Source organism: Microplitis demolitor, chromosome 4 (genome assembly GCF_026212275.2).
Source record: "Microplitis demolitor isolate Queensland-Clemson2020A chromosome 4, iyMicDemo2.1a, whole genome shotgun sequence".
Taxonomy (NCBI): Eukaryota; Metazoa; Arthropoda; class Insecta; order Hymenoptera; family Braconidae; genus Microplitis; species Microplitis demolitor.
The window spans coordinates 18,816,842-18,842,738 of record NC_068548.1 but is presented as its reverse complement, the minus strand read 5'-3'; the positions used below and the strand labels follow the sequence as shown (position 1 = coordinate 18,842,738).

General features: G+C 25.7%; 3 protein-coding genes across 14 annotated transcripts; 1 reads left to right on the top strand and 2 right to left on the bottom strand.

Moving 5' to 3' along the window:
• Nucleotides 1–12: 12 nt before the first annotated feature.
• Nucleotides 13–6,282, bottom strand: LOC103568273 (vasoactive intestinal polypeptide receptor 2). 2 transcript variants are annotated; one of them, XM_008545063.2, is made up of 6 exons: nt 5,916–6,282; nt 2,741–3,057; nt 2,415–2,675; nt 627–911; nt 317–547; nt 13–218 (listed from the first exon to the last, which is right to left on the bottom strand). In XM_008545063.2, the coding sequence occupies exons 1-6, from the start codon at nt 5,983–5,985 to the stop codon at nt 21–23; spliced, it is 1,362 nt and encodes a 453-aa protein (XP_008543285.1). In that variant the 5' UTR covers nt 5,986–6,282; the 3' UTR covers nt 13–20. The 2 variants fall into 2 exon arrangements, with proteins under 2 accessions (XP_008543285.1, XP_053594603.1); XM_053738628.1 differs by lacking the exon at nt 5,916–6,282 and adding an exon at nt 4,154–4,237.
• A 1,405-nt stretch (nt 6,283–7,687) lies between these two features.
• LOC103568276 (probable beta-hexosaminidase fdl) lies at nt 7,688–25,691 on the bottom strand. 8 transcript variants are annotated; one of them, XM_053738665.1, is made up of 7 exons: nt 25,295–25,691; nt 25,100–25,152; nt 16,907–17,285; nt 15,088–15,231; nt 14,392–14,654; nt 12,431–13,772; nt 7,688–11,352 (listed from the first exon to the last, which is right to left on the bottom strand). In XM_053738665.1, the coding sequence occupies exons 3-7, from the start codon at nt 16,945–16,947 to the stop codon at nt 11,205–11,207; spliced, it is 1,938 nt and encodes a 645-aa protein (XP_053594640.1). In that variant the 5' UTR covers nt 16,948–17,285; nt 25,100–25,152; nt 25,295–25,691; the 3' UTR covers nt 7,688–11,204. The 8 variants fall into 8 exon arrangements, with proteins under 8 accessions (XP_053594640.1, XP_008543293.1, XP_014296333.1 ...); XM_008545071.3 differs by having other exon boundaries at nt 17,237–17,285; nt 25,100–25,691; XM_014440847.2 differs by lacking the exons at nt 25,100–25,152; nt 25,295–25,691 and adding an exon at nt 21,922–21,985.
• Nucleotides 16,117–19,801, top strand: LOC103568275 (uncharacterized). Of its 4 annotated transcripts, none has more exons than XM_008545067.2 (5): nt 16,117–16,519; nt 16,608–16,852; nt 17,899–18,211; nt 18,421–18,574; nt 19,354–19,801. In XM_008545067.2, exons 3-5 carry the CDS (start codon nt 18,045–18,047, stop codon nt 19,645–19,647), a joined length of 615 nt encoding a protein of 204 aa, XP_008543289.1. In that variant the 5' UTR covers nt 16,117–16,519; nt 16,608–16,852; nt 17,899–18,044; the 3' UTR covers nt 19,648–19,801. The 4 variants fall into 4 exon arrangements, with proteins under 4 accessions (XP_008543289.1, XP_008543291.1, XP_053594642.1 ...); XM_008545069.2 differs by having other exon boundaries at nt 16,117–16,852; nt 17,899–18,004; nt 18,139–18,211; XM_053738667.1 differs by having other exon boundaries at nt 16,117–16,852.
• Nucleotides 25,692–25,897: the final 206 nt, after the last annotated feature.

Below are 25,897 nucleotides of genomic sequence, written 5' to 3'. Positions count from 1 at the left end.
TATAAATTCGTAACGTATTTCTATAATATTGATACGTTATTATTTTTATTATGATTGAACCGATGTTGATTACGAAGTTCTGGCGACTTAATTAAGTACCTATTAGAGAAACTTAGTGAATCGGCACCACGTCGTGATCTTCGTATTCTCCATGCTTTTTTTACTTCTGCTCTCACTTCTCCATTGAGAAAACAATAAAGAAGAGCTATAACAGATCCCTTAAAGACAAAAAAAAGAAAGAAACAAAACATTTATTTGATAATAAAATAAACATTATGGGTACAATGATGTATAAAGAAAATTAAATGATATTTACTTGGAATGAAGCAAAAAATTGATCCCAGAAAAGCCAAATAAGTTCGAGTTGATAGTCTTTGTGATAAGAAAGGCCTAAAAAAATAGCGTAATGTGCGCCGAATAATGGCACAAGTATTAATGTTGATTTAGCCCATTTTCCATATCTCATTTTTTTACGCTGTAAATATACTGAGGTTCTCATTTTTACCAATAATACTCGTACAATATTAATGAACAGAACAAAGTTGAACTATAGAATGTAAATAAATTTAAATAATTGTTATTATTAATATTAATATCGAATTTAAATAAGTTTTCAATTTATTTACCATAATAGAAACAATTATTGGAATACGAATGACTAGAAAAAATGATGGATTGTTGTGAGTCGTCCAGCACAATGTGTCCTCTTCGATAATACGTAAAATTATCCAGACAGTAACCACCGTTGCTGGTAAAATCCATCCAAATATTATGTAGTATATTATTGTTGATGTGTCGGTAAATGAAAAAAAAATAAGATTGTGAAGATAAAGTCCTTCTATAAAAATCCATGTGTAATTTGCGACAATTGAGTATTGCCATAAACTTGTAATTGCTTTGCACATCCAATTCTGTGTAATTAAAATCATATATTAACGTTATGTACATTAATGTATATTATATCTGTTTATAAGCAATACATTTAAAGTCGATTAATTTTTTTTTTCGCTCTTTTGATTGAGTGACGCATGGAAAAAAAGTTAATTCCAAAAATGTTAATGACAGTGAACTTTAAAAATTGAGATTATTTTGAACTTTTAGATGAACATTTTTGGAACTGAAAAAACTGAACAGCGAAAAATTTTAAACAGGTGTAGACTTCCTATGGGTTTTTTTTTATTTTATTTTTTGAGCAAAAAAAATTTGATTTGACAATTTTTTTTACTCTTACCAAAATTATTTAAGTATGAGGCAAAAAAAATGAAAATGATTTGAAAATATTTATGAACTTTCTTTGACTTTTATTAAAATTTTTCAGGAAAGTTAGTTTTTTTTTACCTCTTGACTTGTTCAAAAATAATCGGAAAAATGAGTAGAGGAAACTTATTATGAGTTTACAAAATTATTAGATCAAATCATTGCTTAAAAAATTTCAAAAAAAAAATAGAAGCCCGCGAAAAAAGTTCACACTAGTAAAAAATTTATGATCCTGAAGGTAACACACAATTAACAATTTTCGGGTTTTTCTTTCAACAAATCAGTTACAAAAAAAGACAAAACAAAAATATGCATGTGTAGAAAATTTAAAAAACTACAGGTGCAATTTTCTCAAGTATTTTTTTTCTTATAATATATCGTTTAAAAAAAATCCAAACATTGTTAGACGTCGGCTGACTTCAGTATCATAAAAATTTTTCACACTCCTAATTACTTTAAAGTTAAAAAAATGTTCAACTCAAAGTTCAAAATTGTCCCAATTTTGAAAATTCATTGCCAGGACCGTTTTTGGAATGAATTTTTTTTTACACGGGAGATACTTTCTTCGTTTTCTAAATTTGTCTCTTAAATAAATGATAATTTAAAAAAAGGGCTCGTTAGATTATAATGTAATTCATCTTTACTTTACGTTCAGAGCTTGTATCAGAGAAAAAATATCTAGTTACCCATCTTGAGATAAAAATAAAAATTTTTTATGAGTAAATGAAAGTTGTTTTTATTTATATGAAAAGTTTTTATGAAGGAGTTTTAATTTAAAAAATGCTTTAGTACACTGAGCAGAAAAACGACTATTAGAAAATAAATACTCTCTTACTTAAAAAATATTTTTTAAAATTAACTCTACATACTATTTTTAAAAACTTTTTTTTATAGTGTATAAATTATTCCGACAAAAATATGTGTAGTCTATTGATTATCAATAAAAAGAATTCTTTAATAAAAAAGTATCCTATTGTTAAAAGTATTTTTTCTCTCAAAGAAAGTTCAATAGTTTATTCTTTTTCTTTTTTTTTTTTTTTCTATGAACATTTTGAAGAGTCGGATAAATTAAAAAAATTTTAAAAAACATCAAAGGGAAAAATAAAATAAAAGTAAAGCTTACAAACAGATTTTATTTATTATTTAAATAAAATTACATTTTTTTCTTTAATAAAAGTACTTTTTCCATCAACTGAAACTACATCCCATGACAAACCGACTCCATCAACAAAAAGCCAATCTTTTAAAAGTGCCATCGACGCTCTCATAATAAATGACAAAAATAAATTCATGTGAAGACGATTACGTGAATTTCGTAATTTTCTTATAAACAAAAATATTATCATAGCTACTAATAATGTTATTAAAGATGATGCATATCCAATTTTTGAAATAGTCTTGATTATTGGCAACCATTTCTACAATAAAAATTTATTATTATTTTTTTTGTAATACAAATATTATAATTATTGTAGAGACTTACTTCTAAAATAGTTGAGTTACAAAATTTTCCATATTCTGAGTGTGTAAATTCTAAATTTTTAACTGCTGTAATAAAGTGTCCTGGCGGAGGAGTGCATTCTGTGTAATTGCTCCAAAAAACTCCGTCATTATTTCTGTACCATTCATTATTTACAGTACAATATTTTGTTGCAACTGCACTGGCACGAGGACTTTTATAACCGAGCACAAAGTGCGGTGGACATGGAAGATTTATCGTTTGATTTGAATCAGATGGCGGCCAACAGAGAAGTCCATCGAAAAACGGTGAACATTGATTCGTTATATTTGCTTTGATATCTATAGATATATACTTTCATTAGTACTATCTGATAATTAAATAATTAGTTTAACCGTAAAATTAATTTGACAAAGAGTTAATTAATTAAAAATTTGCTTCAGTATTTACTTATAACGAACGATGTAACTACTAATTATATTATAAGTTTAAAAGCGCAGTATCAAAAGCTTTTCAATTATTCACTTAAAACTTTAAAAATAGAATAAAATTTGATACAAATCAAATAAAAAAATTTTAATGATGTTAAAAATAGCAAACAAGTGACAATATTGATAGTTTGATAAATTAACTCAAAATATTGATTTGAAAATTCGAAAACCTGCTGACCCTGCAGGATAGCCCCAAAACCCCGCTGTTTTCGAACTCAAAGAGATCGACAATATGTTTTAATACATTCGTACACGGAAGAAAATGATGCTTAAAATTTAAATAGTTTGTAATTTATTTTTGACTTAAAATTAGTATATTTGTATACTAATATCAAACTAGGATCATCATATATTTTATAAAATGGCTATGATTTATATTAAAATTTGATACACATAGAAGAGCAAAATTTGTAATTTCGTAAATTAAAATTAATATGAAAAAGAATTGATAAATTGGTATCTACAATTATTTATAACTATTCAAATAAACATAGAAAAATTAAAAAAATTTATTACTTATTCGATTTATATATATTGTAAATTAATTTATAATAACGAATAAATAACATTTTATATTAATTATTAATCAATAGAATAAAATTTATAAAATAAGAGTTAAAAGTTTTCGAAATTTTTATGAACAAAAAATTAGTATCTAGTATACTAATTTTTCATTTTATTATTTATCACTTATTCGATTTATGTATATTGTAAATTAATTTATAATGATCAATAAATGATATTTTAAACTAATAATTGATCAGTGATATCGAATTTATGAAATAAAAGTTTGTAACTTTTGGAATTTTTCGGCTGTAAAAATCAGTATTTAAGATACCAATTCTTAATTTGACCAATCATTACTTTTTAATAGTTTTTGCCATAAATTAATTAACTTTCACTAAAAAGTCACGTATTATCCTTAAAAATAATAATATTTACTTACTTTTTGAAATAATTGATAGTAGTTTTTCGAAATCTACAAAAATTAGTAAACTACTTTGCTTCAAGTACATAATAGTACTTATTATTGATAACAGACTCCACTTTTTACTATTATTTATTAATTTTTAATATTCTTTTTTTTTCCGTGTATTTTTGAGCCTTTCGAGCTCCAACAAGTGAGTTTTTAATTTTTGTCATGGTTTTGCTTAATGAAATCAATGAATTTGGATAAAAATAAATAAATGCGATTATAATAGAAAGTTAAATGAGTTTTTGAATCAGATCAAAGAGTTAATGTGTAAAATATCAGAGAATAGGGTAAAAAACAGTGATTTTTTTAATATTTTTCAATAATATAATTGAAACTAACAAAACGATTGCAATAAAATCTGTAGTAATGGAAAGAGGTTAAAAAATAGTAGACTCGGTTCAATTTCAAGTACAATTGATACATTATATAGTGAGTTATCTAGAAAAAATGAAGACAATTATTATTTTTTGAATATTTCATCGCTGACATCTTTTGAACTAATACCGATTTTGACGTTCGAGGTAACGATCGACGCAGTGTTTTAGTGTCTAACACTTTTTAAAAATAATCAATTAAACGTTTTTGAATTTGTTCGAAAAAAACATTTTTTTTGGTAACGATATCTCTTAAACAAATGATTCAATTTTGATGGTTGAGGAGGCATTCGACGCGATTTATAGTGTTTTAGAAATGATTATATTTTGGAATCAATCTGTAGAGTAAGTAAGAAGATTTTTAGAAAAACATTTTTTCAAATAACTTCGAATATATTATACTGATTGAGCTTAAGTATTCATAGATAATTGGTTAATATTAAATCGGTTTATCCGTTCAAAAGAGAATATTTATATATATACATATGTACGTGTGTACATTCGGAAATCATCTCGAAATTAGTCGGAATATCTTTTTAAGACCTCGAAACGTAAAAATCTATTGAAAACTCGGTTTTTGAAAATCGGACCGAAACTAATAACGTCACTTTTTTAAAACTTTTTTTGGCGGGAAGTCAAAAATAAAATTTGAAAATTAATACCGAGAACTTTTGAAAGTTTTTGAATGAAAAATAAAAAATAATTATTTTTAAGAATTATTTATTCAAAATTTGTAAAAATAATCCTCAGACATTTGCTAATTCAGTGTCACCAAACATTTTTAATTGATTATCAAAGTTATATACAAACAATTTCTTCGACGCGTTTACACTTTTTTTTAATTAAAACTTTTAAATTATTTAATTATAGTTAAATTCTTAAGTAATTTATTTATTTGTCCAGTGTCATGTTTCTTCACTTTACTTTTATTCATAAAATCCAGTGCATTTACAAAATATTTAGATCTGATGGCAAAAAATAAATAAAAAAAAAAAAAAAAACAACATAAAATGGTTGCAAATAAAATAATGCAAATAATAATGAATAAAACATATTATTGTTGGTGTCGAGAGGTCATAAATCATATATGAGGACAATACTCTGCAGTAAAGTTACTCCTTTTTTTGTATTTATTTATTTATTGGTTTATTTTTTTTGTACTCAATGTTCCTGGAAACTTTATGAATAGACGAGCCGAGGAAATAAATATATATGAATATCTATTATAAGTATTGATATCAATTGATAAATTCCCAGTGTTAATAAATTTTGAATGGAATAAAAAAAAAGTGCAGATTTATGGTAAAGGTTTTTTAAATTAAAAAGTGAATAATTAAATTAAAAAACAATAAACTTACGATTCTTAAACAATTGATGACACAAATTTTGTTGATTTTGTAAAAATTCATCGATATTATTTTCACTCATTATCAAAAATCAAAAACAATCGTCTTGGTTCAAAATTTAAAAACTTTTTTTCAAACTGTATTTTGTTATATTAACTTTACTCAAAAAGATTTAAAAACTGATTTGAAAAACTCAAAAAAATTTTCGAAATTTTGAAAAAAAAAGTATATCGCATCTTTTTTCGCCGGCGATTGTGATGCATCTGAAGCCATTACCCGGGAATAAATCTTGAGGCTTGAATAGTTTTCCGCGTATTAAATCGCGCAAGCGTCAGCCAGATGTCAATTTTAATATTCCTCTTTGATTTCACCGACAGCTTTCAACGCCTACGGATTTGATTAATAAATGACAGAATTCCATGTGAATTAATATATATTTTCCTAATTAGTATCATTATTTTTAATAATTATTTATTTATTTTTATATTCATGTAAATATTCTGATAATCTTTTGACATTATGATACCTAAATATTTATATATTTAGGCTCTATTCCTTGAAAAATAATTCATCGTATCGTCAATTTGATAAAGTGTATTATGTGGAAACATTAATATGATTGCTAACCAGATTTGATACATAAGATCAAATTACGTATAAAAATTGTTTTGTACGATCATGTTTATTTTTTGTCAGTATCAAAATAGAAAAAAAAAAAACAACACAAAATAATTGTAATATTTTAAAAATTCTCATATTTCATCTGCATATATAATATAAGTCTATTATTTAAATTTTACAAATATAATAAACTGCGTATATATTTTATATAACGAAAGTTAAATCACCAGATAATTGATTAATTTTTTATTACTTCTAAATAAACAAATTAAATCTTTAAAAAAAAAATTGAAAAATGAACGCTAAAACTTTCAAAAAACTTTGCGCGCGTATTTCAAAATAATTATTTATAATATTTAAATTATTTATGAAAAAACAAAAATAAAATAAAAATCGGATCTTCACTATTTTTAGTACCATCATATTTAAAATTTTTTATTTAATTTTACAATTAGTTGGAATTTTAATTTTTTTACGCCTTCCAATCTATGAAAACAAAGAAATGATACTGGTTAGCCGACGTCTAATAATTTTTGAATTTTTTTAAAAACGATAAATTATAAAAAAAAATGAGTGTAAAAATAACAGACATCAGAAAAATTTTAAATCATAAATAAATAGAGTAAATGATTTAAAATTTATCTGTTTGCTACATTTATAAATTAAAAAAAAAAAAACATATTGAAAATATTGCACTTTTAGCTTTTTTAATTTTCTACATACGCATATTTTTAGTTTTTTTTTTTTTTTTTTAATTGACGTGTTGAAAAAAAAACCGAAAATTGTTAATTGTCTGCTAACTTTATGATTATAAAATAAAATCCGTTTATTAAATTTAAAATTTTACAAATAGATAAATATCCATGAAAAATAATGAAATTATTGTGAATAAAATGAAAATGAAATTGAATTAGACAATGAATATAAAAAAAGGTAAAAATAATAAAGGATTTACTACATTAAGAAACAGTTTTGTTTATTAAAATTCAATTTATAATTTTAAATTTTAATAATTCACATAATTATTTGATTCAACAGATATTTTAAATTGATAATTATAATTTTAACGATTACAATAATATCTGTACGATGTTTAACACCGCAATTTAAAATTTTATAAATTAATATAAACATATTTAATAATTGAATTATTATAATTAATTATTTCGTGCATGATAAAATAATTTAGTGTTACGAAGTTAGTAAGAAATTTGTACAAATAATTTTATTAATAAATTTTATTATAACCGCTTATTATGATTCTTTCAGAGTTATTATTAAATAAAATGTACTTTTATATTGTAAATTTTATTTATTGACAGGCGTATGGCATTAATCAGCAATTAATAATATTTATTAAATCACTGCTATTATTAACACGATAATGAATAATATCAATTGTTATTATTCTCTCACGTGCTATAAATACATCAATAAAAATTCATAAGTACATGTCATTGTTACTCTTGAATTTTATGTACAAATACAAATGTACACATGTTTATAATTATTTACATTACAATATTTTTTAATCATCTAATAATAATTATCAATAGGCCATTTTTTTTTTAATTATCTAAGTCTAATCCAGGTATAAAAGGTAGCTTAATAATAGCTTAATCACATTCTACGTATATCTTTTTTTTTATACTTATTTGTTAATAAAAGGGTAGAAGTGCCGTTTGTAGCCATTGCACCACTTATGGGCACTTAGTACTTTGTTTTAATTAACAATAAAATTTTTCTAAAAAATTTCATTGCTCTACTGTGTAATTTAAGTATCTTTGAACGTTCCGTGTAAAAAAAATTGTTGGAAAAACGCTGAAAAAGCGCGGAATATTTTAAAATTCAAAACATGACACGACGAAATTTTTTTTTAACATCTTTTAAACTTTTGAAAATTAAAGTGAACAATCGATGAATATTTTAATATTATTAAGATATGCGAAAAAAAAAAGTTTAGATACAGTTCAATATTCGCTTTTACTGAACGTATTTTGAGCTGAAAAAAGATATGAAGCCCAACACTTTTAATGAAGAGTCAAAAAAAGTTTACAACAGAGTCAAAAAATTTTAATTTATAGAAATTTATCATATTCATTTTGAGGCTGTTTTTTTAATTTATCATTGAAGTATCTACATTTTAACAAAGCAATCAAGAATTTACGTCATTAAAAAAACATCTGCTTAAACGACTTGACACAAGTGACGACAAAAAGTAAATTACAAATAATGGCTAAATAAATAATCTAAAGAATTTTTTAATTGAAATTACTTTTTGGAGATGGAAAAAAGAAGACGAATTTCCTATGACTTTTAGGACCAACACCCGTGTCTTATTTACAGAAAAATACTTGGCTTAGAGACAAAAAAAAATTTGTCGTCCTTTTGAAAGAAATCTTTATGACATCTTAAAGTTGTCTCTATGCTACTTGGGTATTTTCCGAAGTTTAAAAAAATTTATGTGTTACATTTTGAAGTTTAGAACAGTCAACACTTTCAACATTTTTTTTTTATACGGGTACAATTTAAAAAGTTAACTGTCCGCATTTCTTACAAATTATTTTATTCAATTTTTTTGAGTATCCAAAACTGGGCTTAAAGTGACCATGAAAGGTACCTCTACCCTATTTATTTAAGAAAAAAAATTCATTCATAGAAATACAACCCAATTATACAACTCGATTAAATAATATAATTATATAAACTTACAACAAATAATTATTTAATAATAATTAATAAATTAATATATTACTTTTTAATGGAATTTTCTGAATTAAGTTATCTCGGCCTTAATTATTGTATAAAAAATTTTATTTATCAAAAAATAATTATTAAATTAACAAAAAAAAACAAATCTAAAATAACATTTTTATAATAACGCTCATAAGTAATCTTATCATACACTATATTACACTTTTAAGTTCAACGAATGTAAATTAAAAATAAAAATCAATTTATTAATTAATATTAATTTAATTTATCGTAAGTAAATATAATTCTTCATTTTTTTTTCTTTTTCCATAATACTTATTTTTGCTTATTAAATTATTATTATTTGTTTATTCATCAATAATCGGCTATTATGTTTTTCCATTTACTTAATATTTAAGCAGCATTTTTTTATCATGAAAAATTGCACACGTAAATTTAACTATTGATATTAATTTAATTTTACATTTTGTTGTTTTTATATTGTTCTTTTTTTACAAATTTAACTTTTAGTTTTTTTTACGGCATTTTAAAATTATAGTTTTTCGTTGATATTTATTATTTTTGTTGCATAATTTATTTATATTTTAATAATAGAAAACTTAGTCTTGGAAAGGCACTAAGAATAAAATGCCAACAATAATAATTAATATTTATACTTTGTTTTGATATATAATATTTATGAGCAAAAAATTTATTATCTCACTTTTTTGCTATTTATTATCATTTATATTTATATATAAAAAAAAACTGTCTTTCACACGCTCAAAATAATACTATTTCAAAATTTTCAATTTTTTTTTAAGGAAAAATTGAACACAGGATGTCAGATTGCTATATTTCGTCTACAAATTTAGATTTTATCAAGCTCTTAAAAAAATACACGGCAATATATTAGTAAAGTATACAAAATTTTATACAAATATATCATAACAATATTATTGGCTTCACAATTAGTATTTTAATGAACTGTAAAAAAAATGAGCGTAGCGAATGTATATTTTAATATCAAAACTCTGAATCGGAGTGAGTGCAGATTAAAATAAAATCCAGATCACTCTGAAATCACTCAGCTAAAAAAACAAACTCCCTATTTACTCCGTATGCAGATTGATTTTTTTTTAAACTCCGGAACTCTCAGTGACGGAGTGAATTCGAATTTAAATAAAATCACTCCCAATTTTTTAGTGTAACAAGTGGCTGTGCCAAGTCAAGGTATCGTCATATATTAGTATATTTTATTAGTGTATGACTATATAAACATTTTTTTTAGAACTTGACAGTTTGAATTTGCCGCCAAAACATTTCAAATTGATGATAAATAACAATCATTGATTTATTGTGTTCGATTTCTTTAAAAAAAACTTAAAAATTTTTAACTATAAATCTAAATAATAATAACTAGTAAGAAAATTATGTACGTCCTTTAATGTACTTTTAATAAAGATCTTTATCAATAAGAAAGAAAATACCTATTAAATATTTATTGATAAAAAACTTTATGTGGCCACATACTTCTAATCTATCTATTCATTTAATTTTTTTTTCTTTTCTTTTTATGTATAAAAATCTACAATTTTGTTTTCAGACTCAATGACAAAAACTAACAATAAATTTAAATTGTCTTTTATAATTTAATCAACTATTTATTTTACTTTTGCTCTTGATTTAAATTTAAATTTATCTAATATACTTGAATTCGTGTACCAAAGCTTAAATTTCGATGCGATTTTCTAATTTAAGCACACGATGACAAATAAATTTACTATATATATTAACAATTTACAAATTGAACAGCCTGAATTATAAAAAATTATCATTAATATGTTTCACTATTTACAATTATCATTTAAAAAAATTTACCGCTTCTGAAATTACGAATTTTTTTTTTTTACATTAAGTGTTTTTTGTACACTTAAAATTACCAATAACTCTACATAAAAGATATTTATTTTATTTTAAACGCGGTCAGAGACATTTACCAGGATTATGACTGCACCATTGCGGCCACATTGCTTCAGTTTTAAGACCACGTGTCTGTAAGAGATCAATATGAGCAGCTAATCTTGTATAAACAGTTTCTTCAGTGACATATCCTGAACCTGGTGGATCACTCCTAAAAAAAAAGAAAAATAAATAGTACATTGTCTAACAAAGGATGAAACAAAACAACTTCAAACCAGAGTGAAGTTGGCTGCCATCACCCGCAGTTTGACATCGTGTTTCATCCTGAATTACACGCTAGATTTTTCATGATTATCGGCATTCGAATTTAAAGATTCAGTGTCAGCAGCCAGTCAGAAACAAGTTAATTTAAGACCAATAGTGTCATCAACTATTAAATTGTCATTTGCAATTTATAATTAAGCAGAAATTATAAATACTATTTATTATTGATATTAATTTTTATAAAACTTAATCACAAAGTCAGAACTGTCATTTACGTAAATGAAATTAATGGTTTGAAATTACTATTAAACAAATTACAAGTATCAGAGTTTAAATTGCAAAAGCTTTCAGTTAACGGGTAGCAACATTATTTGTTTCTTCCCAAGGAACGAAACACAGTATATTACACACCTAGGGAGAAAAGGACATTCCAACCCGCGTGTAAAATTGCCTACCCTAGTCGAAGGCGATCTGTACCTAAAAGTTTAAATTTCTGCCTCTGTAGGAAGAATTTTTTATCATTTGTTTTCTCATAAAAGAAATAAACGTTTTTCTTCCCTCTAAACAGGACAGAAATTTAAACTTTTGGTGCAGGTATGGTAAAAAAGTTTGTACCTACCCGCTGACTAAAGGCATTTACAATTTACGTGTTTGCTAATAAAAATTCGCGGTATTGGACTGAAATGAACTTCTTTCGACTGGCTGTAGAGACTCTGAAATTTTAAATTTCGATGCTGGTATCATGAATTGGTATATTACACCCCAAGGGAGGAAAGTAGGACATTCTAACCGTGGTGTATACACAATTTGCCAGCAGATCTGCACCTGAAAGTTTAAATTTTTGCCTCTGTCTGTGGGAAAACTATCGATGCGCTAATTTTTATCACTTGTTTTCTTTTATAAAAAAAAACGAGTTTCTTCCCTTTAAACTGGGCAGGAATTTAAACTTTCGTCGCAGGTATCGAGAACAAAATATTAAATTAAAAATTATCATAATTAACTCAAATAATAATTAATAAATTTACCATAATCTTTCAGCAAATGCCGAAGCTCTGGGCCATAGTCGAGGTCCAAGTGAAGCCTGTCCAATTTGTTCGCTCCAAAGTGCCGCTTCACCCCCCATAATTAAATGTATCGAGGACGGATAATCTCTCCAAGGTCGATGATTGTAAACAGTTTGCCACGTGCGATATTCTCCACACGCGGCTTCGCCAGTTTCTCTCCATTTACCGAACCCGCAGTCTAAATACCACGCATCGACATGCGACAAAATCACCCTGAATCCATCTTCCAAAAGATCACCAGTCTCCGGCCAAGTACTACCGCCCCAGGACTGTATGACGTGTAACTTTGGGTCAAATGGCTGTGAAGTAATCCACGGACGTTTGGTCAACGGCGAACTCCAGTAAATAGCAGCTTTGGGTGTTTTGTCATGATTAGCATGAACAATTCGTTGGTAAATTTTACCCTCAAAGTCAGCCCATAGTGCATGGAGATCTGTGAAATTTTGTGCTTGCATTGCTTGCGTAATATTACTGTACTGCGCCCAACAATCAAGATTGACTTCATCTCCACCTAGATGAATAATATCACGTACTTCCGTAATGTCTAATAATTCTTTATAAAGTTCTTCGATTATTTTATAAGTGTGTTTGTTGATAGGATTTAATTGTCCACAGTTGGGTTCACCGCAATAAGACGACCAGGGTTCCTGATCAACACACAGTGCTAACTCGCCTAACCCGTGCTCTGGACCCCACTGCCATCCAGCACCAGCGTGAGCTGGGCTATCAATCTCGACGATGATTCTTATCCCTCGTATTCTTGCGTAATCTACAAGATCTTTAATGTCACCTGGTGAATAAGTTTCTTCAGCGCTGTACGCTCCCCATCGTGCCATTTGGGGAAAATTTGTTGAATCAAATGGAAAACTTTGTGAGTCTGTCAGATGCCAGTGAAAAGTATTAAGTTTTGATGCTGCCATACCATCGACAACTCGCTTTAATTGTTCAATTGAAAAAAATTGTCTGCCAGTATCGATCAACAATCCGCGATAGTGAAATGCGGGTTTGTCGGTGACATAGACGTTTGAAAGAACTCGAAGTCCTCCTTGTTTACCCGCTATCTCGTCCCACCAGAACAATTGACTCAACGTTTCTAGACCATGTCGTACTCCGTGATAACTATTTGCTGTTATTCTTCCTTCAAGATTTTTGTTATTCATTTTAACTTCAAGTCTGTATGACTCATCGGTATCTAACATTAGTTTTGTTTCGCGTCCGTCACCTGCACTTAAATATATCACAAAACTATCGATGGTCGATTGTCCTTTTGAATTTTGAGTTTTTTCTAAATTTCTAATGTTTCCTAAAAATAATAACGAAAATTTTTAAATACATTCTGTAATTTATCATTTTTTTAAGTTATTAATCCTTAATGATCACACTTCCGATACGAACATCAGTCACAAGGGGCCTGTAGGACCTCAACGCTTTTGATAAAATGTAAAAATAAAACTAATCAATATTTTTATTTAAAATTTGGTAATTTTTTAAATATTCTTATAAAAGATGGCATTGATTTAAGCATAAATTTAAATTTGAATTAAAAAATAAATTTAACTTCGTTAATTTTGAACTAAAGCTTACAGTGAATTATTAATTAAAAAAAAAATTAATTTATTTTAGTAAATTAAATAGAACATTTTTTATAGGAACTTTAAAAATTATCGAAAAACAATTTTTTTGTTGTTTTTTGCAAATACCTCTGTAAATAATTAGTAATCTGAAAAATTTGCTAGAGATCTTTTCTGTGGCGTATTAAATTTTCTATAAAAAAATTATTTTGTAGTTTTTTTTAAAACTGAATAGTTATCGAGATATTGGAGTTTAAAATTCAAAAAATTTGTAGTACAAAATTGCCTGAAGTCTTTTGGACCCTTTGTAACCATTACGGGTTAAATTAATTATTTAAAAAAAAAAATTACCAATAAAAATATCTTTGGCATGTTCAAGTGAATTTTTGACATCATGATCACTCGTACTGATAGTAACAAATTCAATTTGCTGAGAACTTAACATTACACTATCTTCACCAAGTACCACTTCACCTGTTGGTTTTGGCCACAGCAATCTACTATTTCCACCGCAAGTTGCTGTGCAAGATCCTAAAGATCGTTGTGATGTTTTTACTGCACGTCTTTCACATCTTCCAGCTACACAGACCCACGACCACGGAGTATTGAAAGTTCTGCACGATTAAATTTAATAATTATCAAAATATATGATTGTAACAATAAACAATAAACATAAAAATAATAAATATTATTTTTAAAGCGATATCAAGCATTAATTTATATAAATAAAACACAAACTTCTACAAATAATTTATCGAATGCTTTTGAAACAACTGCCGTTTTTTTTTCTAACTGTTTACCTGTTTTTATTTAAATGATTTCGTAATTCATACCTCAAATATTGAATTGTTATATTATCAAACGGTTTGACAATTGATAGCATTGATAACTGCTTCATACTATATTGTCGTTGAATGAATAAATAAAATTGTTGGCATGCAAAATTTTTTTACAATAATTTTTTTTTTAAATACTTAGAAATTTTCCGGTTTAATTATTTTATAAATTTATAATTATTTATTATTAATATATTTTAATTTAATTTACCTTCTGGGAGCAAAAGGTTGAAGCGATACCAGTGGTGGTGCATGAGCATACATCGCAATCAGGAGGATCCCAGTAATAAGGACGAGGAAAAGAAGAACTTTCCTCATCCATCCGCTAGGAAGTCCCCCGATCATTCTTCCCAATCTATTTTTTAACAAAACAAATAATAGTAATGTGTTACTTAATTAATAAATAAATAAATCTAAATTTCAGTAATAATACACTGAAAAAAATTTGCCGGTGACTGTTTATTTATTTAATTCCCTAGGAGTAAAATTTACTCCGAATCGGAGTGAATGCGGATTTAAGAAAAATCCAAATCACTCCTTAAGCGGAGTAATTTTTTTTTTAGAAACTCCGAAACTTCGAGCGACTGAGTAAATTCAGTTTTAAATAAAATCTGAATTTACTCCCAATTTATTACAGTGCAGTGTAGTAAAATAAAAAATATATTTCTTTATTTAAACCCACAAGACCGCACTTGTTATGTACAAAAACATATTATTTAACTTGCGTGACTATATTTTACTCGTAAACATTAGTCGATTTATTATTGATCAATTTTTTCTCTCTCTCACAAGTTAACTATTTTATTAAATACTAAATATATAAAACAATTTTTTAAATTTTATATATTATTGATACTCACTAGTAAATTAATTTTTAAATCATTCTTATTGTAATATATATATATATTTTTTTTTATTGATTTATGCAAGTAAATTAATTTATTAAATGTCATATTTTAATGAATAATTTTTTTATATGACAGCTAATTAATTTAATAAAAAAATGAAATATTTAAATGATAAATAAATAATAAAATAGTTAATATTTAATAATAATATTAAATTCATAAGTTTGCGTTATAGAAACAATCGATTGTCTGAGAATAGACTAAAGTAATAAAATTTACGTCTTATCATTACTATAACTTTAATTAAGACTATTGATATAATGAAATAAAAAAACAATAATGTTGATTGAATTAAAAAATAAAATTCCCATGATGATAATGATAATAAAAATGATTATTATCAATTAATTTTAGTGATGATTATTGCTGGATGAAATAAAACATAATTAGGGTTGATTTAAGTAGAGGGGATGATGTAAAATAGTAAGTAAGAATGACGCAAGTAAACGAACAAGTTTGGTTGGTTGTTGTATGACTTTTATATATGTTTTGTATGAAGTAGTGTTACTTGTAGCCAGGCAACGCGCAATGACCACAGTAGTTGAGACCAGAGTTAACTTATATTATCAACATATATCACCCGAACTTGACCTCTTACTTTTTTTGTTGTGTCCTCATTTTTATCATCACCGTTAATCATTAACACTAAATTCAGAGGCTTCAGTGAAATTTTATCATTTTAATATCGACGATTACAAAAGTAACAAAAAGACATATACTAGTGGTTATATTATTGTATGAGAGATTGTTATTACAATGAAAATAATAGTAATTAATATTAATTTGACATTTAATTATAATGAATTTGTGTATAAATCTTTAGATGAAATTGTCTTGACATAATGAAGTACAATGAGGAAGATGATGATGATGAATTCTCTTGAATTTACATGCGCTCATTTAAATCCACCCATAATGTGTGTGCTTTATTTTAAATTTGTTAATTTAAAAATGTGTTGGTGTTAAACTTAAATTTTAAATGTTAAAAAAAACAATAATTTAGAAAATGATAATGAAAACAAATAAATAGCGCAGTAGATAAAAATGAACATATTGTTAATGACAAAAGTGAGTAGTTTTTGTTTTAAATTTAAAAATAATGATGTGTTAGAATAAATTTACCTTGTAAAAAAGTTTCTCCATATTATTTGTGACACTTTCATAGCTTTGATCACATTAACGTGTGTATGAATGATAAGTGATAAACAAGCTAGATGTACAGAGCCATTAGATTTAAAAAGAGTGTATGCTGAACGAGTGTTGATGACAGTTAGTGTGTTGTGTATAGAAGTAATAATAATATAATAATGTAAGTGTAATCGATGAAAGCTAGGGGTCTTCTTTTGAATATTTCATCATTTTTCTTTTTCTTTCCTTCCTTTATTTCTTACTTGCTTTTTTACGCACTACATTTATGTCATTTATACTGACAGTAACAGTAGTATTATTCACCTGTCAATCGTTCCTAGTCAACGAAATCATTCACGAGGATCCTCAGCTTCTGTAATTAGAAATAAAAATACAAAAAAATAGTAAAGTATTTAATTATTTAAATAAAATAAAAAAATTTATATATGTACATATATAAATATACATTTTAATGTCAAGCTCTTAAAAAAAGTAGTATTCTGATCGATTTTAAGAGCTTGACATTAAAACGAAAATAACTAGAAAAAATGCGGAATTTAAAAAAAATTTATAATAGATAATTTGTAAAGAATAAAATTATCTACAAAAAAGATTCTATGAAATTTTGTGATAAATTTGATAGCTTGGCTGGAAAAGTAAAAATATCTCAAAATTTACTGTAAATTTGACTTCAAGCTCTAATAACTTTTCAAAAGATAGATTTATCAAAAAATGATAAGAGACTTTTTTTGTAGAGTAATCAATTCCCTACAAAAAATGTATCTGAAGATTTTTCCTACGACGCATTGTTAACTAGTTATAAAAATCAGAAGCAAAAAAAACTTTTCTGTTATTCTTATGGAAAATAGAAAAGTGCAATTTTTTTTTTTTTTTTTTTTTTTTTTTTTTTTTAAATACCTTAATATATATGTATATAAATAATTGTGTAAAAACAAATTGAGTAATAAAATTATTTTTGATTGCAGTGCTCGGACCAGTGTAAAAAAATCTAAAAATCCTTCTGGTAAAGTCAAATAGACTGCGGAAGGATTTAACGAACTGAATATAAAAACCGGCAGGATCGTTTATTTGGTAAAAAATATTTAAAAATAATAAATTGAGAGTGAATAGAATGACAATAAGAAGGCTTGCTGTTTTGGCAGCTATTAAATCAAACCAATTAAATGGTACTACTCCTAATAATGATAATGATCCATGTCTTCTAGGACATAATATGTCGGCTAACGGAGATGTTGGAATGTTTGGAGTTGATTTACACAACAACGTTTTTATCCAAGGGTATTATTCCTTTATTACTAATTAAATAAAAATAATATTTTAGAAAAACTTTAGAATTTTTTATTATAAAGTTGTAATTTTATCCTACAAATCAATATTAAAAAATTTGGCAATAAAGTTGACGTTAAATTGTTGAGCTGTCACTGATTAACGTTCAGTTTATAAAATAAATTTTCAAAAATGAAATAATATTTAATTAATTTTTTTAGAGCAGTCCTTATGGGAGCTTTGATGGCTGCAGTGCTTGCATGTTATTGCTGTCTTAGAAATTCGGAAAAAACTCGTCAACAAGAACGCACTGAATATACTGTAGCAGAACCAGATGTTCAAAGTCTTCAAGTTTTTACAACTAACTCATATACTGTAATAAATTTTTTAATACTACATGGAGAAAAATGTAGACAAAAAATGGACGAATTTTTATTGTGCTATCGACCAAACTTAAAACAGGAAGTTGAATCGTCAAAAAATTATTACACGCAGAGAATGTTTGAGTAAAAATTACCTTAAAGTTTTATACTGTAAGAGCATCTAGTCAGTAACTAAATTTTACTGTTAGTAAAAATCGCACTTGATTTACATATTATCGACTAGTATATTTTACAATGTGTATAGGAAAAATTTGGATATTTCGTTCCCTTTTCTGGGTAAACCTCGCCATGTTTAGAAAATATCATAGAATCCAATAGATTCTCATACATTTTACATTCTTTTGAAGGTTTTATATTTTATATATTCTGTTACACGTGCGTTAATAGAAATATAAAATTCAAAAGCCTCTCGAACATTCTGTTATAATTATTCAAATTTGAATTTTTTTTACGCAATAGCAGTATTAAAAAATGTTTTTCACTCATAATTTGAATTATGAAAAAAAAGTAGTTTTGAGGTTTGCCCAGAAAGGGGACGATTTATTGCATGTCACAGTGTCAAACTTTTTGGATAATTTTTACTAAAAAATTCTCTGCGTATATGCTGCATTATAATTATTATTGTGAACCTCTAACAATTTTTTGGCAACTCAACTTCTTGGTTCAAATTTAGTAAACAGCATAAAAAATTTGTAGATTTCTTAAACCCATTTTCCTCCGTTTAATTATTTATTATAAATTATATATTTATAATGTATGCTATTTTAAAAGGACCGAGAGTTTGATGAGCAACGTTATGAAGATTGGATCGATCGTATGAATGAAGAATTAACATCATTACCAGCATGCCCAGGAACACCTGGGCCACCACCAGCATATGAGAGTCTTATATTTAATTTACAAAATTTACCATCACCAAGTCAAAAAGACGATCCTGTAATACCAGACGATACTATTTATCAAGTTGAAAAAGAAAAAAATGAAAATGATAAAGATGATAAGGAAGATGATGGATTGCCGCCTTATGAAGCTGCTATAAAACTCGCGGGTGATGGATATGTTTAAAAAAACTTAATTTAAATAATAAAGTAAATATTTAAATTATCAGACACTTGACTTTTGAGTATTTAAAAAATTATATACCCATGAAATTAAATTTCGTGATATGATAATCAATAATTTAACTAAATATTAACTCGGGAATAAAACTTACTGAATATTAAATAGATTACTCTCGCTAATGAACATTATTATTTAAATTTTTCATTATAATTAATGAATAATTAATGCTACAATTATTAATTGACAGATATTGGAGTATTTAATTTAATGTTAACGCATCAAAATATACCTCAGTGATATAAAAATAACTCAAAGCTGTTTATAAACAATATTTTAATTACGCCTGCTAAAATATGTATTGACTAATTAGATAAAGTTAAATAATTACTGGATTTAAATATAAAATAAAAAAATAATAATAACACAAACGTCTATTGTTAAAGTGTCCGAACTATAAATACGACACTTATTTTAGTTTTTACGTTTTTAAATGAATAATTTTTTTGTAAATACATATAAAATAATTATTTAACAATAATTGTTATTAATTTTAATTTTAGTTTTAATTAATAAGCATAAATTTTATTTTGTTGTTATAATTTTGTTAATAAAAAATTTTAAAAAAATATCTTACACAATAACAATTTAAAAAATTTTTATAAATAAATTTAATGTGTACAGATATTAATTTATAATTAATATTAATTTAATCAAATAAATCTAATGAGATAATAAAAAAAATTTAATCAAAAATATCTATAGTAAATTTCTGTAAAGTAATGAATGAAAATACTTTCACACGACGGTACGGAACTGATAAAATATACTGATATTTTATTTATTTATATATTTTTTTTTCACACATGAGTAAGATATATTACTTCTGACTTGTGATATAATCGCAAGCATTGTCTTTATTGAATGTAAACCTCCCACGTGTGTAATCAATCACACGTACATAAATCATTATATCTGTATATATATATTTTCAAGGTGTGTATGTACATACAACGCATGTGCTGATACGCTATTGTACATAAGTTTCGATTACATTACATTATAATTAAGTTATTTAATTCGATCAAAAAATTTGACTTATTATCAGACATTACAAAGACCTCAAACTTTATTTTAATTATCAAATAATAAAACAAAATTTTTTTTAATATTTATTATATTTTATGTATATTTGTTTCACTTATAAATCATCAACATGAAGTTAAAAAATGTTAAATAAATGATTATTAAAATAATAAAAAAAGTTGGTGACGTCACTGCAGTAGTGTTTTTATTATAAATTGAAATTAATATTTTATAAATTTAGTTTTATTTAAAAGGTTTTTACTCGATTTTTTTTACGGTTTTAATTTTTTTTTTAACTGCATTGATGTCAAGAATTATATTTAATTCAAATTTATAAATAAATTTGAATTTCGCGCCGTGATTATAATCCGACTATATGGTTTTTTATGTATATGTATGTGTTAAATATTTTTGATACATTTTAAAATTGTGCCGATGTTATATCCGGTGATTGATGTTAAATAGAATAGAGTAAGATCTCTTTTGTAGCAATAAAAGATGGTTGATCGGATGGAGGTCCGGGCTAACGATATGGAAAATCACGACAAGAAAATGAATCTCTTTTCGTTTACTTATTTAATGGGTTCATTTCGAAGAGGTGTTCTACAAATCTTCGAAGAGATTTATAGTTTTTATTAAGGATTCGTTTAGATAAGATGGTCTATTACTCACTTTACCTTAGTCGATCTCCCTCGTTTGAAGACTCGATTCTTTCTTTAAGCTCCAGTGTCCTCCCTACTTCTATTACGAAGTTGACTTAGTAAGGTTGGATGGAGACTTATATTATTTTTGAGTGAAGAATTTGTCAGTAGGTCAGTTAAATCCTTTATATAATCACGTTTGATCTCATATTTATATACTAATTTTTACACACATGATTTAATAAATGACATTTTTCCGTTTAGCAAAATTGTGTCTTTAATTGTTTCGTATTTAAAATATCACAAGACACTAAAATACCGCTACGCGATTATTTACGACACGACGAGGGAAATTGGTAACCCTAACGCACTTACTGTAAAGTATTATCTTAAATAATAAAAGTTACTAAATCTAGAAGTTGTAATACGATCGATAAATACTACTTCAAAATAAAATGGCCCAGAGGTACAGATTACTTGCCTAGTACAACTATTAGTACAACCTACCCTTTGTACAAGTTCTAAGATGGATATATGCAAACGATATACGGACCTGACAACGACTGGTTCATGCGGCTCAAAGGATATAGAGCTAATGGCTCTGCTCAATGATGACTAAGACCCTGAGCTATAATACTCAGGTGTTTTTATATCTGTAATAAAACTTTTGATAAGGAATAATTAATTGATATCATTGGTGAAAATGACGTATGATTTCTTTGGTCGCCTGGTCATTGGTCTGTCATTTTGGCAATATCTTGGATCAACGTGTTAAGGCAAATGTAGGTCCGTGCTTACGTTGCGTTTTTTTAATTTTGCGAAAGAGGTGTCAGCAGTTTACTTTTTAATCAATTTGGCAATTAATAATAATAATAATAATAATAATAATAATAATAATAATAATAATAATAATAATAAGTTTTCAAAAAATGTAGGGTGGACATAACACTGTAAATATTATTTTAATAATTTTAAATAATTAATGATAAATGCCCATGCATTTAAGTTGTTTTATTTCCAAACCTATGAAAAACAAATTTTTTAAAGCTTCTTATTTTTACAATAAATGTCTTTTGCGTATTGTCTCTCCACTTTTTTAAATTATTGTAATATCTTTTATCGAAAAATAAAGTTTTTTTTAAGCTTCGTATGACATATTGTTTTATAAAAAAAATTGAATACACAATAAGAAGAGACTTTATTGGATTTTGAAGTTAAGCAGCTGATTTCTTAATCAATTTTTTATTTAACAGTTAATGTTCACTTGGTTCAGGAAACAATTTAATTTAAAACATATTAAATAAATTTTCTAATAATACTTGAACGTTTACCTAGTGGCTGCGTATTGCAAGTAATGCACTAAATAATTTATAAATATATTAAATGAGATAAATGAAGTTTCTTAAATAGTTTTATAGATGAATCATAGTTTCTTAGTGCCAAGTTTCGATCCAGACACTTATACTTATTTGCCCGGTCACTCGGTCAACTGTATAAATAAACTTACTTCATGATTACTAATTTCAACGAAGTACTAAGTAATTATTCGCTGAAACTAATTATATTCATGTAAATATAAATTTACAATATATATATATAGTGTTTCATAAAAAAAAAAATTTGTTTCTTATGGTCTCAAAAGTTGGTTTTAAGTACAAAAAAAATCCTCCCAGAGCAGCTCAGATCATTCATTTTCCCATTTAAATTGCATATAAAAAAATTTTTTTTTTGTTTTTTAAAAATAAAAGTATTGAACAAATTTTTTTTCAAAAATCGAAGTACATGGTCTTGTAAGAAATTAAATTATCTACCAAAAAGTTTCTAAGTGTTTTCTTCGTAAATTTAACAAGAAAAAGTTATGAAGCATTGAACTATAATAAATAGTATAACTTCATGTTTTTATTATATTAAACGGTTTTTTTGACAGACATTTAAGTTTTTTCTTGCTTAAATATGCGATTCATCTCAATTTGAAACTGATGTATTTTGAAATAGCTTGTTTTATTCATTTTATTTATTACATTAGCAACATTTAATTTACAATTTTTCTTAAAAAATAATATTTTACTTTCGAAATTTATACCGAAAATAAGTAAGATCCCAGAAATCTTTTTAAACACCTGACTGACTACATAATATATAGATTCACTGTTTAAACATGTACATGCAATAAAATCTGGTAATTAGCTTTAAAACTGTGTATACGTTAAGTTTTTTACCTCACTATTGTTTCAAGCTTCATAAATTTTATTTTGTCAGTTGTACGAAGAAAACACTCAGGAACTTTTTTGTAGGGCATTAAATTTCCTACAAGAATATGTATTTCGATTTTAAAAAAAAATTTTTTCAATACTTTTATTTATAAAAAACAAAAAAAAAATTTTCTCACATAATTCAAATGGGAAAATGAATATTTGTTGAGCTCTTAGCAGAATTGAGATTTTGAGCTGTTCTTTTAGAAGAATTTTTTTTATAACTGAGACTAACTTTTAAGACCATAAGACCTAAAAAAAAAATTTTTTTTTCAAACACCCTAACACACACATATATATATATATATATATATATATATATATATATATATATATATATATATGATAACAAGACGACAATTATCACTATCTTTTGTAGAGTCACGTGGGCAAGAAAAAGAAACAGGATGTTGACAATTTAAAATTCATGATAGTCAGATAATATATTCTAAAATAAAATATAATACTTGATAATAAAATATAAACAAACAAACAAACAAATAAAATAATTATGAAAACAAACTATCAAATATTTAATAACGCTCTTTGAAAATACGGGTAATAACAATAATTACTCTAATAGCCGGGTAATTGATACAACATTTACATTTCCTACTGCTTCAAGACTTTTAACATCTGAAGAAAAAAAAACTCTATCATGTTTGATAAAAAAAATCCGTCATATTTTTCTTCAATAGAAAATAATCTTTTATCGCTTTTTTTTCAATTATAAAAATCTTACATAAATAGTTAAGACATCGATGACAACAAAAGGTAATACTAATTCTTTATTATTATTATTATTATTTAAAATTCTGGCTTCATGTAGAAAAACACAAGCAGTAATCCGTTTATTCATCGTTAATACTCTTATATATAACGACAAATAAAAGCTAACAATGTTAAGTAACACACCTTACTGGTATAATTACTCTTAGATAATACAGTAAAAAAAAAAAAATAAAAGTACACACAGAAAAACATTAAACCATACAATGAAATACGAATTTAATTATTAATTAAAAATAAACCATTAATTCATTATTAATAATTATTAATTAAATTTACATGCTCAAGGTAATAAAATTACGTCACTCGTTAATAAATCAATATGATTGGTGCATCGAATTATAAGTAAATTTAAATTAAAAAATAAAAATTATTCAGTGTTCGGCGCAAAGGAAATTACATATTGAGGTTATCCTTATAAGGATCAAATGTTTGTTAAAAGTAATTTACAAACGTTAAAATACTCAACCACCACTTGAATAATAAACAATTGTAAGAATATTAACAATTGTTTATTGTCACCGGTTGATTAAATTTCGAAAATCTAAATTTTTAATAAATAAATTTTTTAAATTTTAAATCATAACAAAAAATGCAAATGAGTACAAAGAAATTTACTTTCAAGGACAAGGTTCTACAATAAAATAAAAAATAAAACCAGCATCTCTTGGTTACAACAAAAACACTTACCCCAATATGTCTTCTGTTTACAGCTTTGATGCTCCAATATTTATTTCTCACAACTGTACAATTATTAAATAATTATTTAAAATAATTTTATAACTTTTTATCAAGACATCCCGTTATTAATGCGTTTGTATATATTCAAAATCAAGAACTGTGTTGTAAAATGTTATCAATAAAATATCAGTATCCTACACTTACTATTACTATTATTATTATTGTAAATTCACAACACAATTAAATATATAAGTAAACGGTCGTAGTAATTATTCTACTCTCAGTGTATACGTCAACGATCCAACGGTATCCTGGTGCTATGCCATACCAGAGTGAAAAAAAAAGAGACGTCTAGTATTTTATTATCGCGCACACTCACCTCGCGCACACTTGACAGTGTCATCAAATAAAAAAAAAAAATAAAATAAATATGTTAATTATTACTAACAAATAAAATTATTTTTTTTTTATTCTTATTGTTCTTTTATTTTTAAATTTATCGCGTTCGATCTTAACCCGACTGCGTCTCTGGTCTCTGAGAATTAACTATGGCACTACCATTGAGACAGACCATGAGACCACACTAGGATTTCTCTTCCATTTCACTTTGACAGACCAATGTCTCACAGTACTGTTTATTTGTATGAGTGTATATATACATTCATCTATACATGTGTTTAAATATCTATATATACTGGTTCTTATTCAAGTAATTATAATGGTGTATGTTGAAATACACAAACGCAATTACACACACTAGTACTGTTTCCGCGGGAAAAACAAAATTCGCTTTAAACTGCCATCTAG